Consider the following 13,331-nt stretch of genomic DNA (forward strand, 5'->3'; position numbering starts at 1 on the left):
GATGACTGTCCAGCTGCCTCTTGAAAGCCTCTAGTGTGGGAGAGCCCACAACCTCCCTAGGTCACTGGTTCCATTGTCGTACTGCTCTAACAGTCAGGAAGTTTTTCCTGATGTCCAGCCGGAATCTGGCTTCCTTTAACTTGAGCCCCTTATTCCGTGTCCTGCACTCTGGGAGGATCGAGAAGAGATCCTGGCCCTCCTCTGTGTGACAACCTTTCAAGTATTTGAAGAGTGCTCTCATGTCTCCCCTCAATCTTCTCTTCTCCAAGCTAAACATGCCCAGTTCTTTCCATCTCTCTTCATAGGGCTTTGTCTCCAGACCCCTGATCATCCTGGTGGCCCTCCTCTGAACACGCTCCAGCTTCTTCCTAATTCAGAGGTGCAGGGGGTTGGACTTGATGGTCTTATAGGCCCCTTCCAACTCTACTGTTCTATGATTCTATGATTCTATGACACTTGCCTCTCGAAGCGCGGTAGCGAAAGCTGAGATCCTCGGTGCTTACCTCCGTGGGAGATTACCTTCTTGTAGGGTTCGATGGCGCCCAGATCCACTTTCTGCTCCCGCTCGTCCGTCAGGAAGATCCGCCACTTCCGTCCGTCCTGACCCTGGACGTCCACCACACGGCCCGTGCAAAATTTCTCCGGGAGGTTGCCGTCCACCCGCCGGGCCCTGGGGAGATCATCTGGGAGGGGACAACACGTGATGGGGGAATGAGACTCAAATTAATGCTGGGCACAGGTGCCTTTTTCCCTTTTCTTGAGATGCCATTGCCCATCTGGGAGAAACTTGAACTCATGCCCTCACCATAGGCATGCGCAAGAGGTGTGCCGGGTGTGTCCAGGCACACCCTAATGTCTCAATCAATGATATCTCTCTGCCGGAAGCCATATTTCGAAGAGGGACCCTGAAGGATACTATTGCCTTGTAAGACCCTCCTCCGGACAGTGTCACCACAAAGCCCTACCGAGGCCGTTGCTAGACGAGGAGTTAGCGCGGTGTGAGGCCCGGTCTCCCTGCTGTGCATCCAGATGACGCACAGGGGATCCCGGGGTCAGGCTGGGCGAAGTCCTCCCTTGACCCGGGATAAGCGGATCCACTTATGGCCCGGCTTTTCCACAGGGTCCGTGGCTTTCCCCAGCTGCTCGCTTACTCGCGAGTAGCCGGAAGAAGCCACACACTGGGCACAGCATTCCACAGGAGCGCTGTGCCCATCGGGCTGGGGGGGGAATCATGGGGGGGGGAGATGGGGGCCAGGGAAAAGAGCGGACCCGGCAGGAGAGAGGTGGGGGGGAAGAAGAATGGGGACGGGCATGGTGGACGGGGACAGGGCATGGCGGACGGCGGGGAGAAGAACGGGGACAGGCATGGCGGACGGGGGACGGGCATGGCGAGGGGGGACGGGCATGGCGAGCAGGGACGGGCATGGCGAGTGGGGACAGGGGACAGGGCATGGCGAGTGGGGGGAGGACGGGCGAGCGAGTGGGCAGGGGGGCATCAGGCATTGTGGGGGAGAAATGAGGGTCAGGGGGAGCGGGGAACCCTTTATTTTTTTTAAAAAAAATACTTACTGTTCTGTTGGTGCGCTCCTGCGCACATGGCCCTTTAAGGAGAAAAAATGGAGGACGCGACGGGGCTTCTCTCGGCCCCGTTGCGTCTTACGTGTGGACGGGGCCTACAGGCCGCGCTACTTTTAGCGCGACCTGGCCCCTCCTCCCACACGGATTATCTGGTAGGTCTAGAATGAGTCTCCTCATTCCTTCCCTCCTCCCCAGAAAGGACATCGCCTGGTCAGGCAAGCTGAACACCAAGTAGGCCATCAGAGCCTACAGTGTTCAATAGATGAATGAATAAAAAGAAAGTCCTTTATGACTGAGTATTCGATACATGTTCGCCTTTGGAAACTAAGTCAATAAATACATTCCCTGGGCGCACCTCCGAATGAAACGTCCGTCGCATGCTCACCTTCCCACTCGAACCCGTGTCCGTTCTCGGATCCCTCCTGCAGCTCGCTGTCAGACGGCGTCTCCAGCTCGTCCACGTTGATATCCAGGCTGCCGTCCGGCGTGCTTTCTGGAAACTCTCCGGATTTCACCGACCCCTCGCCGAGATCGGGGGCCGGGAGGCGTTTCCTCATGTGCCGGCGGCCGCACAGCTCCAGCGTGTTTGGGGCCACTGGCGGGGGGCAGGGGGGGGAACCAAGGGCAAAACGTTGGTAAAAGACATCCTTTGCAAGCAGAAGGCCTCTGGGTCGGCGCCTGGCAGCACCTCCAGTTAAAGTACAGCTGCCATCCGGAGTTCCCCAATTTTAATTTCGGGGGAGATCTTGGGGGACTGGGGCCGAAGGCAAAAGGGGGCGTGGTCCACGGCGAAGGGGGTGTGGCTTAAAGCGCTTCCTGCCAGCAACAAAGCCTCAGGGGAGGCATTTCAACCTGTGACAGGCGGCGAGAAACAGTGCAGAAGACGGGAAACTACCCAGTCATCAACGGTCAGGGGAAACCTGGAAGGTTGGACTGGGACCCCCAGGAAGACTGAATTTGGCCCCCGCTGTTGTGAGATTCTAGTCCAACGTCCCATTTCCCAGAGTCACCAGCAGGGAGTCCATAGGCAGGGCGTGAAGGGAACAACCCGCTCTCAGGCTTGCCCCCCATTGACTGGTATTCCAAGGTAGACTGCCCTGGAATTTGGAGGCTCTGCCGAGCGAGCTTGGCCAAGAGCCGCCGATTAGATCTTCTTGCTCGGCTGGAAAGGCAGGGGAACGGGAGAGGGGAAGGTAAAAGTCCTGACGGGTATATCGGGCGTCTCTCCCCCAGCAAAAGTAGAAGCCTACCACCCCTCTGCGCTCTTTCTCGGGCCGTACCTGGGCTAAGTTCCAAAATGGATTCGTCCAGGTCCTCCTCGGAGATTTCTTCAGGCAGGGGCCTGCGAGGCAAAGAGAGAAAGTGGGCTCCTTGGAGGAAGGAGAAGGAGGAGCTGCCAGGTTTGCTCAAGACCTTTGTGGCTAGAGAGGCAGTACCGCCTAGCGGCTATCACACCAGAAACCTATATGGTGCCTGATTCCTTCTCCGGACGTAAGACGAGACAAGAGTTTTGGTCCCCAGCACTGTGTCCTTCTTATGGGTCCCACGTCTGGCCCAGGGGTCAAATCCAATCGTGATGGACACACTCGCTTGTTTACCCCACCCCAGTCATTTGGTTTCCCCCGGGTTTCTGCCAGTCCCAAAAGCTTGAAATGCCTGTCCTAAGGTTTCCTTGCTGCTTGAAGAAGAACTTTAAGCGAAATCGTGCTGGTATTTGGGGGCCTTTAAGAGGATTTGGGGCCTGGGGTTTTGCTCCCCTGTTTTGTGACCCTGTGAAAAGGAGGACAGGGCTCCTGTATCTTTAGCAGCTGCATAGAAAAAGGGGATTTCAGCAGGTGTCCTTTGTATGCACACAGCACCGGGTGAATTGCCCTCTTCGTCACAACAGTTCAAGCTGCAGGAGCTATACTAGAGTGACCACGTACAAAAGAGGGCAGAGCTCCTGCAGCTTTAACTGTTACGATGAAGAGGGGATTTCATCAGGTGCTGCAGGCATACCAAGGACACCTGCTGCAATTCCCTTTTCTCACCAAGTGTTAAAAGATACAGGAGCCCTGTCCTCCTTTCCATAGGGTCACCCTAGATGTAAGGAGAGCCCAGCTGGGTCAGACCAAATTGTGAGAAAGAGAGGCCTGTTTCCACAGGGGCCATCCAGATACTCTTCCGCAGTGCCCGGCCTCCAGAGCGACAAGCCAGCAAAGGGCCCTTTCCCTAAAAACAAAGTTTCTAGTCCTCGTTGTTTTAAATACAAGGCTGGCTTTAAATAGAAGCTGCCTTATACTGCCCCTGACCCTGGGTCCATCTAGCACGGTACTGCTGACGCGGACTGGCAGCAGGGTTTCAGGTGGGATTCTTTTCCACGCCCTACCAGGAGAAGCCGGGGATCTTCCGCATACTGAGCGCGGGCTCTACCACACGGAGCTCCGGCCCCTCCCTGCCACATCGCTGCCCTTCCCAGACGTGGCCTCACCGGGGGAATTCGTCGTCCTGCCACTCCTCTTTCATCTCCATGTCCTTGATGTTGACGGGCTCGTCTCCCCGCTCAGCGGACGCAGCTTTCTCCGCTTCCTTCTTAAGCCTGCATTGCCCAAGAGACACACCAGTTTTGTCACAGAGGGACCCTTGGAGGGCATCTAGTCCAGCCCCTTGCTCGATGCAGGAAATCCAGAACTGGGCGCTGCCCGGCTTCGATGTGGAGACTCCCAGTGATGGAGAGCCCATAACCAGCCCTCTAGGTCACTGACTTTGTCGTTGTTGTTGTTATTATTATTATTGGTTGTTTTATTATGTTCTTCATGGTTTTAATTTTTGTGAACCTCCCAGAGAGCTTCGGCTATTGGGCGGTATAAAAATGTAATAAATAAATAAATAAATAAATATTATTTATTTATTTATTACTTTTTATACTGTCCAAGTGCCAAGGCTCTCTGGGCAGCTTAAAAATTCCTCTTACCATCAAGACATTCCTCCTAATGTCCAACCGAAATCTACCATCAAGACATTCCTCCTAATGTCCAACCGACATCTATCATCAAGACATTCCTCCTAATGTCCAACCGAAATCTACCCTCCTTTCACGTAAGCCCGTTAAATCCTGTCCTACCTGCTAACAAAGGCTAACAAATCTTTCCCCTCTTCTTCCCATGCAGGGTTTCTCGGAAGTAAATCCCACCTCACTCAGTGGGCTTGCTTCCGAGTAAGCTGGCACAGGAGTAGCCGGTTGATCCCTCTTTTAAGCCCCATCCACCCCATGGAACGCCCTCTGAGCAATGCCACCTGTTCCTCTTGCTCCGAAGCCCTTCTTAAAAAACTCTCCTTTCCATGAAACCTTTGGCAGAATCCCTTCTTCCTGGTCCCCAACTGAAACCAGGCGTAAGTAAAAACTGCTGTCAGCCGTGTGTTGCTGTACTTACCTCCCACCTCCCCATTGCCCTGCCTAAGATTGTAAGCTCCATAGAGTCAAAGGTCTTTCCTTCCTTCCCCAAACATTTATTTATCTTCTTTCCATGAACGTCTAATGTTGTTGTTATATTTATTTGTATCCTGCCTTTTCCCCCAATACTGGGCCGCTGCCTTCTTCTTCTTCTTCTTCTTCTTCTTCTTCTTCTTCTTCTTCTTCTTCTTCTTCTTCTTTTCCTCCTCCTCCTCCTCCTCCTCCTCCTCCTCCTCCTCCTCCTCCTATGTATTTATCTTCCTTCTTTTTTCTCTGCACATCTATCTAGCCCTTCCTTCGTTCCTTGAACATCTATTTCTCTTCCTTCCTTCCTTCCTTCCTTCCTGTCTTTTATTTCCTTTCCCTTTTCTTTGCATATCTTCCTTCCTTCCATATACGTCTGTCTGTCTGGGATCTACGCTCAGTTTTATCCTGGTTGTACTTTTAAATTGCAGTTTCAAGCCTCTATATTTTATATTCTATGCTAAAACCTTGTGGTTTTAATTTTTGTGAACCACCAAAGAGTTTCGGCTACTGGACGGTATAGAAATGAATAAATAAATATCTAGTTTCTATCTTCTGTCCTTTAATGCACACCTATCTGTCACCCTTCCTTCCTTGTTTATCAAAAAAAAAAAGCCGCGTATGAAAGGGGCAATGAGGAGTACACCATCACCAAAACCCCGTAAGAGTGAAAGCAGGACCTGTTGGGTTTCTGCCTGGCCTGGCACCAAGAAGTGGCAACCCCCAGAATCTCTGTCAGGAAAAACACTTCAAGTACTGACAATCTCCTTTAACCAAGCTCAGAAACTGTTTAGATCAAATAGGTCCATAAATGCTTCACGAACTGCAAAGAATTGCACTGAATGCCCCTGTCCGCAAAGGGATAAACTAGCCATTTCATCAACCCATGTAATGATGCTATTCCATATCCCCTCCCAGTTCTACCTCTGCCTTCTATTTTCCTGCTCTGCCTCTGTTGTCTGAGTTTCCTTTGCCAGCCCCTTGGGGCAGAGACCTTGAGCAGAAATGCATATTCTTCTCCTGCCTCCTTTTCCCTGCCCTGCCTCCGTTTGTTTGCCCTGTGCGTTGTATCATATATTGTAAGCTCTGTGGGGCAGAGCCCTTCCCTCTCCGAAGCACCACGTCCATCCCAGGTGCTCTCAGAATCACAAATAAGGATGCAGCCGAAGGCGCGAAGGCAAACCCACCGCTATCGCTGAGTTTCTGGCATTCCAAAGATGCCACCACTCCCTCAAAGCGATCTGGAATTACCTTCCAATCGAGTTTTCCCACTTGGGCTACCGGTCCCCCAACTGGTGCCCCAAAAGAAGGGGGAAGCTGGAGAAAGAGGTCCAGTTTTCACCGGCCGCAAAACATCCAAACTTCAGGTGAGATGAGGTAGGATGGCCTGGAATTAGGGCTGGGTTTGCGGTTGGGCGGCACACCCAGAAAAGAAACCTTAGCAACCCCGCCTCAGCTGGCCAGAGAATTAGTGCTCTTTGTCTCTAAGCATACAACAGCCGATTGAGCTGGGCGTAGTATTTAATTTCTAGAGCGCAAGGTGAGAAGGTGAGACGAACCCTGCAGGATGGGCAAATCTAATCCGGCCATGCACCCCAATGAGTAACCCCAAAGATCCTCCCTTGCTGCCTGCGACTGGCATCTGGGGATAGACTGCTTCGGCTCATGGAGGCTCCTTTCCTAGCTAGCATGGGGACAACTCCGCATTCTTCCAGACACTAGAGGGCAACAGAGAATTCCTCTAGCTTGAGGAGTTCTTGTTTCCTGTTCTCTCCTCTTCCTTCTTCCTCTTGCTTCTACAACAAGCACCACGCGGCCTCTTTGTGAAGGAAGCAAGTCACCATATCTCACGCTTTTGTTCACTCAAACTCACGCGCTGTAGCGAAACAGTGTTAGATAGCCCCCCTCGGACGATGTGTATAAAAGCACGAATAAAGCAAGTTGATTTGAACTTCTTTCTCTCGGAAGCTAAGCAGGGTCAGGCCTGGTTAGTACCTGGATGGGAGACCGCCTGGGAATACCGGGTGCTGTAGGCTTAAAAAAGATTTGAACTTCTTTCAAACCGGCGATAGCCTGCATTTATTGCCTCCGGTGCTAATTGCGGTGTTGCCACGCTTCCTCTGCGCAATGCAACTCTGCTGTAAGTCGCACCAGACTTCCCAGCAGGGGGAAAAAACTGGACAAAAGCTAGCAACACCACATGATCGGTGGTTGGGGTGAAAGGGTGGAGCCTGGGAAGGGCATGGCCTTCTGGGGGTGTCACCACCAAGGGAGCCCTGGCAGAGAAATCTGAACAGGTGAGCTGTGTGCCTGCACATAGACAAAGGTCCTACTACTCTCTGCATTCCCTAGCCAGCATTTCCCAGCCAGCCTACGTTGTAGGACGTTGTTCTGTCTAAACATGTGTAGGATTGCGTCCTTAGATGGTTATATAAGGGGCATAGACAAACACTGAAGGAAGACTAGTAACAGGGACTGGCCAGCGAGACCACATCACGCCAGTCCTTTTACAACTTCATTGGCTGCCAGTCCAGGTCCGGGCCCGATTCAAAGTGCTGGTACTAACATACAAAGCCCTAAACAGCTTGGGGCCAGGTTATTTGAAGGAACGCCTCCTCCCATATGTGCCTGCCCGCACCTTAAGATCATCCACAGGGGTCCTTCTCCGTGAGCCCCTGCCAAAGGAAGTCAGGCAGGTGGCTACTAGGAGCAGGGCCTTCTCTGCTGTGGCACCCCGGCTGTGGAACGAGCTCTCCAGAGAGGTCCACCTGGCACCTACACTGTATTCCTTCCGTCGCCAGCTGAAGACCTTTTTATTTTCTCAGTATTTTAACACCTATTAAATTTTAAACTTTGCTGTTTTAATTCCATATTCTAACCTATATCAATCTCTGCTGTGTGGTTTTATCCTGGTTGTGCTTTTTATATTGTACTTTGCAGTTGTGTTTTTAGATTGTTGGTTGTTTTTATGGTCTTCATGAGTTTAATTTTTGTGAACGCCCAGAGAGCTTCGGCTATTTGGGCAGTATAAAAATGTAATAAATAAAAGAAAGAAAGAAAGAAAATAAATAAGAAGAGCCAGGTGATATCTAAATGGAACCTCCAGGATCAGCAGCAGTCCACCTCAAGATTCCACACGTTGGGGACAAAGAACTTGTGGCTCTCTGAGAGGCATCTCTGGTCGCCCCTTGTCGGAAACTGGCGTTCAAACTTGCTGGGACCTGATCCACCAGCCGGGAAGTGCCTACGTCCTCCCTTTCTTCCTGGTTTGCTGGATAAATGCCCCTTATACGAAGGCAGATGTTTTTGCTGCAAGGCCACATTCCAGCGCGGTGATCCGCGTCTTTCGCACTCGACCCAGACATGAATCACGCAGGTCTCTGGTTTCCCCGGCCAGCTGAGCAAGTCCTTTCACATCCAGGCATTGAAAAAGTGGGGGTGCGTTGACTCATGTCATGTTCAGAGGAACAGGAGCAGCCATGGAGACAAAAAGGACTGTTTATTTATAACGTCCAGAGGGGTTGGGCCACTTTTATCCATCACAGCACAAATAATCGAGAGTCAATTTCCATAACTAGCAGAAGAGTTTTCATAGACTAAAGATCACTTACTAGGGATTTCTTCAATGAGAAGCAGTATATAAATATTGCTTATTACCGTATTTCTTCGATTGTAAGACGCCATCGATTGTAAGACGCACACTAATTTCAGTACCTAACCAACAGAAAAAAAAGCTTTGATTCTAAGAAATAATAAACTCACCCGCGATTCTAAGACACGCCCTGTTTTTAGAGATGTTTATATGGGAGGAGAAGTGCGTCTTAGAATCGAAGAAATATGGTAGTATTATTACTATTAATGCACAAAATGCAATCCTCAGTTGGCAAGTATATATTCTTATTTATTGCATTTCTTATAGTACAAGCCTAGGCAGGTCTACTCAGACGTAAGCCGCACTGATCTCAATGGGGCTTACACGCCAGAAAGTGCATAGAAGACTGTAGCTGTAGATGCCTTTCTTAGAAAAGCCTCAAGGTGCCCTCCAGCAAAAATTAAAACACACCCCAATTTAAAGGAGTAATATATATGCAATTAAATACCACAACCCCATGAAATAACTAAATGAAGAAGCCCATCATAGGCAGATAGATAGATTTGTGTCATAGAAGGAAAACGAAGTCATAAACAGGAAAGTCAAGTCACAATGACTGCCCCAAATAAGTATAATCAATGACAATTCAAATAAAAGTAAAATGCATGCCAAAATAAACACAGTGGGTGAAAAAACACAATCAACCTAGCGCTGCTGACTTAATTCACTCAGTCAGACAGGAAAACCATTATCTGTATTCATGCCCAAACAGCTAGAATCAAACTTCTGTTAAGTTCCACTTTGCCAATTTCATGCCGGAGTCTTGATTTAAAGTTCGTTGTAGATGTTTAGGTCGGCCATGCAAGTATAAAACAATGTACCTGCCGTGAAATGGGTTCTACTGCGTTTTGCTCGTCAAATCTCCTTTATTTTATCATCGGTACTGGTAAATAAATGCATGCAAACCAGAGGCAGAGTTGATCTGAGCCATTCTTTGAAGCGTAAAAGAATTCAAATCTTCCGTTTGTGATCCAGATATCAGACGGAAAGAGGATTCCCCCCCCCCCCCCGTGTGAACGGGAACCGTTCCGGATTGATAACCCGCCCCTTCCCAAATCAAACGACTCACCTTTCAGGTTGGAGGGCGGCATTATCTCCTACGTAGGACCCCATCTGGGGCTGAAAAATCCAGAATCTGCTGTGTCTCTACTCAGCTCCTTTTAGAAGCCCAAAAGACCAATGGAAATACTGGGATGTCCCGCAACGCCAGCGCAAGGCCTAAACTTGTCCCAAACTGGTTTTTCAGGATGAATGCCTCAGGAGGACCAGCAAAGGACTCCTGGGTCCTAACGCCACGATAGGCGGTAAAAAATAATATAAAACAGCCCGATGTCAGAGGCGGGCGCATCGGGGAATTCAAATCAAATGAAATCTGAAAAGCCAAAATAAATAAATAGAAAGTTTAAGGGTCTTCCCCCTCCCTCATTCTCCTGCCTGTCTCCTTCCAGCCTTTATTAGAGGGGTGTTGAGGGCCTAAAACATCGGCATTTTTTGAGCTTCAGGCACTTCCTGCCAGTAATAGCTTTAGCAGAGGCGTTTCAACATTTTAAGGCACAATGCTATCAATAATCGTGAGCCCTTAAAGTTGGAAGCTTCTGATCATCCTAAGAAGGGCAGGAGGAACGCCACAGGTGAACTTGGCCTAATATCCTCCTATCCTGCATTTATTGCTAGATGGGTTTTTTTTTTTTTTTGCCCATTTAGCAACAGTGTTTTGGGGGGAAGGGAAGGAGGCTGGCAAAAACTCAGGATGCCTCTCCTGTCTGTTCACCTCCTCGCCCACTGAAATGGCTCCCTTCCTCTCCTCCCCAAGGTCAAGGTCCTGATCTTTGAGGTCAGCAGGTACAGTCCTTTCCAAGCTGGCTGGGAGGGAGAGGCAGGCTCAGGTCTCTGATTTGGAGCATTGTCTCGGACCTCGAGGGGGATGCCAAACAATCCTAGGTCAAGGGGGGGCACAGGATTCCTCCCTTAGAATGGGGGGAGGGAGCGTGAGAAAGTCAGGAAACTACCAAAGAGCCAGAGGGTGGGGGAAAGATGGTGGCACCAAGGGAAGGAGCACAATGACACAAAATTGGGTGGGATAGCTGACACCCTGGAAGACAGAAACAAACTTCAAAGTGATCTTGATGGGCTGGAGCACTGGGCTGAAAACAACAGAATGAAATTTAATAGGGATAAATGCTCAAGTTCTCCACCTAGGAAATAGAAACCAAATGCACAGTTACAAGATGGGGGATACTTGGATCAGCAATACTACAAATGAGAAGGATCTTGGAATTGTTGTAGATCGCAAGCTGAATATGAGCCAACAGTGCGATATGGCTGCAAGAAAGGCAAATGCTATTTTGGGCTGCATTAATAGAAGTATAGCTTCCAAATTACGTGAGGTACTGGTTCCTCTCTATTCGGCCCTGGTTAGGCCTCATCTAGAGTATTGCGTCCAGTTCCGGGCTCCACAACTCAAGAAGGACGCAGACAAGCTGGAGCATGTTCAGAGGAGGGCAACCAGGATGATCAGGGCTCTGGAAACAAAGCCCTATGAGGAGAGACTGAAAGAACTGGGCATGTTTAGCCTGGAGAAGAGAAGATTGAGGGGAGACATGATAGCATTCTTCAAACACTTAAAAAGTTGTCACACAGAGGAGGGCCAGGATCTCTTCTCGATCCTCCCAGAGTGCAGGACACGAAATCATGGGCTCAAGTTAAAGGAAGCCAGATTCCAGCTGGACATCAGGAAAAACTTCCTGACTGTTAGAGCAGTACAACAATGGAATCAGTTACCTAGGGAGGTTGTGGGCTCTCCCACACTAGAGTCCTTCAGGAGGCAGCTGGACAACCATTTGTCAGGGATGCTTTAGGGTGGATTCCTGCATTGAGCAGGAGGTTGGACTGGATAGCCTTAGAGGCCCCTTCCAAACTCTGCTATTCTGTGATTCTATGATTCTGGGAAATTGGCCCACAGCCCCAAAGGTTCTGCATTCCTAATTGCCGCTGTCAAAATCTTACACTGTGTAACTTCCTTGGGGCAGAGGCCATTCTTTGTGTATGCTACGCTAATAATACACTGACGACGGTGATATCTACATATATCAATCAGAGGTAAGAATGCCTTCCACCATTTCAGAAAACAGGTTGTAAAATTGGTGATGGTGATTGTAAAATACGTTTGGATTTTGTGTGTGGAACGAAAACCCGACAAACCAGAGGCTTAATATCCAAAGTGAGGCCTGTGTAGAACTTCGTTAGAACTGAAGTCTCATTCACTTCAATGGCTCTACTCTAAAGTAGGACTAACATTGGATTCTACCCCAGGACACACGTAGTGGCTTGGTACACACACCCTTGAAAAGCCATTGGAGGTGGTCCTGATCCCGGAGGCAACTACATAAAAGAAAGTCCCATTGAGAACAACTGGTATGGTGCAGTGGATAGTGTAGGGTTATTGCCTTTCTTGTGTCTTGTTGGGGAAGCTGGGATGGAATAGAATATCCTGGAAGAGGGTCTGGCTGGCTAGAACCCTGAGTAGGGGCACTCCATGCCGCAACTATTTGTTGCAGTTCTCACATGTACATATATAATGCACCAAATCAATTCCTAAGATTTGCTAAGTAGGGATGGGAAATGGAATGGGGTATTTTGGAAAGGGGCATGGCTGGCTGAAACCCTGAACGGAAGGTCTCCACCCTGCTTAGTAATATTATTTGTATAATTGGACTAGATGTATTATACCCAATTAGGGGGTTGGATGACCCTTGCTGGACGGGGGGGGGGGGAAGGCCTACAACTCCCAGCATGCCCCAGGCAGCCATGTTAGCTGGGGCATGCTAAGAACTGCAGACATTTTTCCTGTCTAAACTAAGGCTGTGCACAGCTTCGGATCAGAATCCTGAATCTGAAGCAAATCGGGGTGATTTGGACCTCCCCCTAAAACAGATCTGAAGCAAATCGGGGGAGGTCCAAATCGCTCCGAAGCGAATCAGGACGACGACGACGTGTGCAACCCTAGTCTAAACCTACATAGGATTCCATCTTAAAAGTGTTTAAAACAATTAAAAAGGGTCACAGCAGAGGTTTACAGAATTATGTGTGCAGTCCAGAAACTGCACAGAGATGGGTTTTTCCTTCTTCCATTATACTACAATTCAGATCAACCCATGTAATTGATTGGCAGATTATTATTATTATTATTATTATTATTATTATTATTATTATTAATCAACTGCCAATCAATTTCAATCTATTATTATTATTATTGGTGATAACTGATTAATATATATCAATAATAATATCTGATTATGATGTTATTAATCTTATATTCTCACATTTCGCACCAACTCTGCCCTCTAGTAGCTGTTTGTGGAACAACAGCACCACAACATGCAAAACGGTTTTAATCATCGTTAAATAAACTCGCTTATCCGATTTTTGAAATATATTTAGGGGCAAGTACTCATACCAGAAATGTTGATGGTGATATGTAATGTTTCAGGTGCCTATAACTAGGACGAGGAGGGGCAGATGGCAGCCACTCCAGAGACAAACAAAAATATATATTTAACAAAATTTACTTTAAGGTTTAGGGAATAAATAGCATGAAGAAAACAATTAACACAACTATGAATCTTTGTAAACCGCCCAGAGCTT

General features: G+C 48.8%; 1 protein-coding gene across 2 annotated transcripts in view; it reads right to left on the reverse strand.

Moving 5' to 3' along the window:
- The window catches only part of BNIPL (BCL2 interacting protein like), a 276,141-nt gene extending 266,259 nt beyond the window's left edge, over positions 1-9,882 (reverse strand). For both annotated transcript variants that reach the window (XM_063145737.1, XM_063145738.1), the window contains exons 1-5: positions 9,757-9,882; positions 4,049-4,156; positions 2,859-2,920; positions 1,964-2,173; positions 504-683 (exon numbers count right to left, since the gene is read on the reverse strand). In XM_063145737.1, coding sequence (XP_063001807.1) covers positions 504-683; positions 1,964-2,173; positions 2,859-2,920; positions 4,049-4,156; positions 9,757-9,800 — 604 coding nt within the window. In that variant the 5' untranslated portion in view covers positions 9,801-9,882. The remainder of the gene's footprint in view (positions 1-503; positions 684-1,963; positions 2,174-2,858; positions 2,921-4,048; positions 4,157-9,756) is intronic.
- Between the last annotated feature and the right edge of the window lie 3,449 nt (positions 9,883-13,331).

This window comes from Elgaria multicarinata, chromosome 21, assembly GCF_023053635.1.
Source record: "Elgaria multicarinata webbii isolate HBS135686 ecotype San Diego chromosome 21, rElgMul1.1.pri, whole genome shotgun sequence".
Taxonomy (NCBI): Eukaryota; Metazoa; Chordata; class Lepidosauria; order Squamata; family Anguidae; genus Elgaria; species Elgaria multicarinata.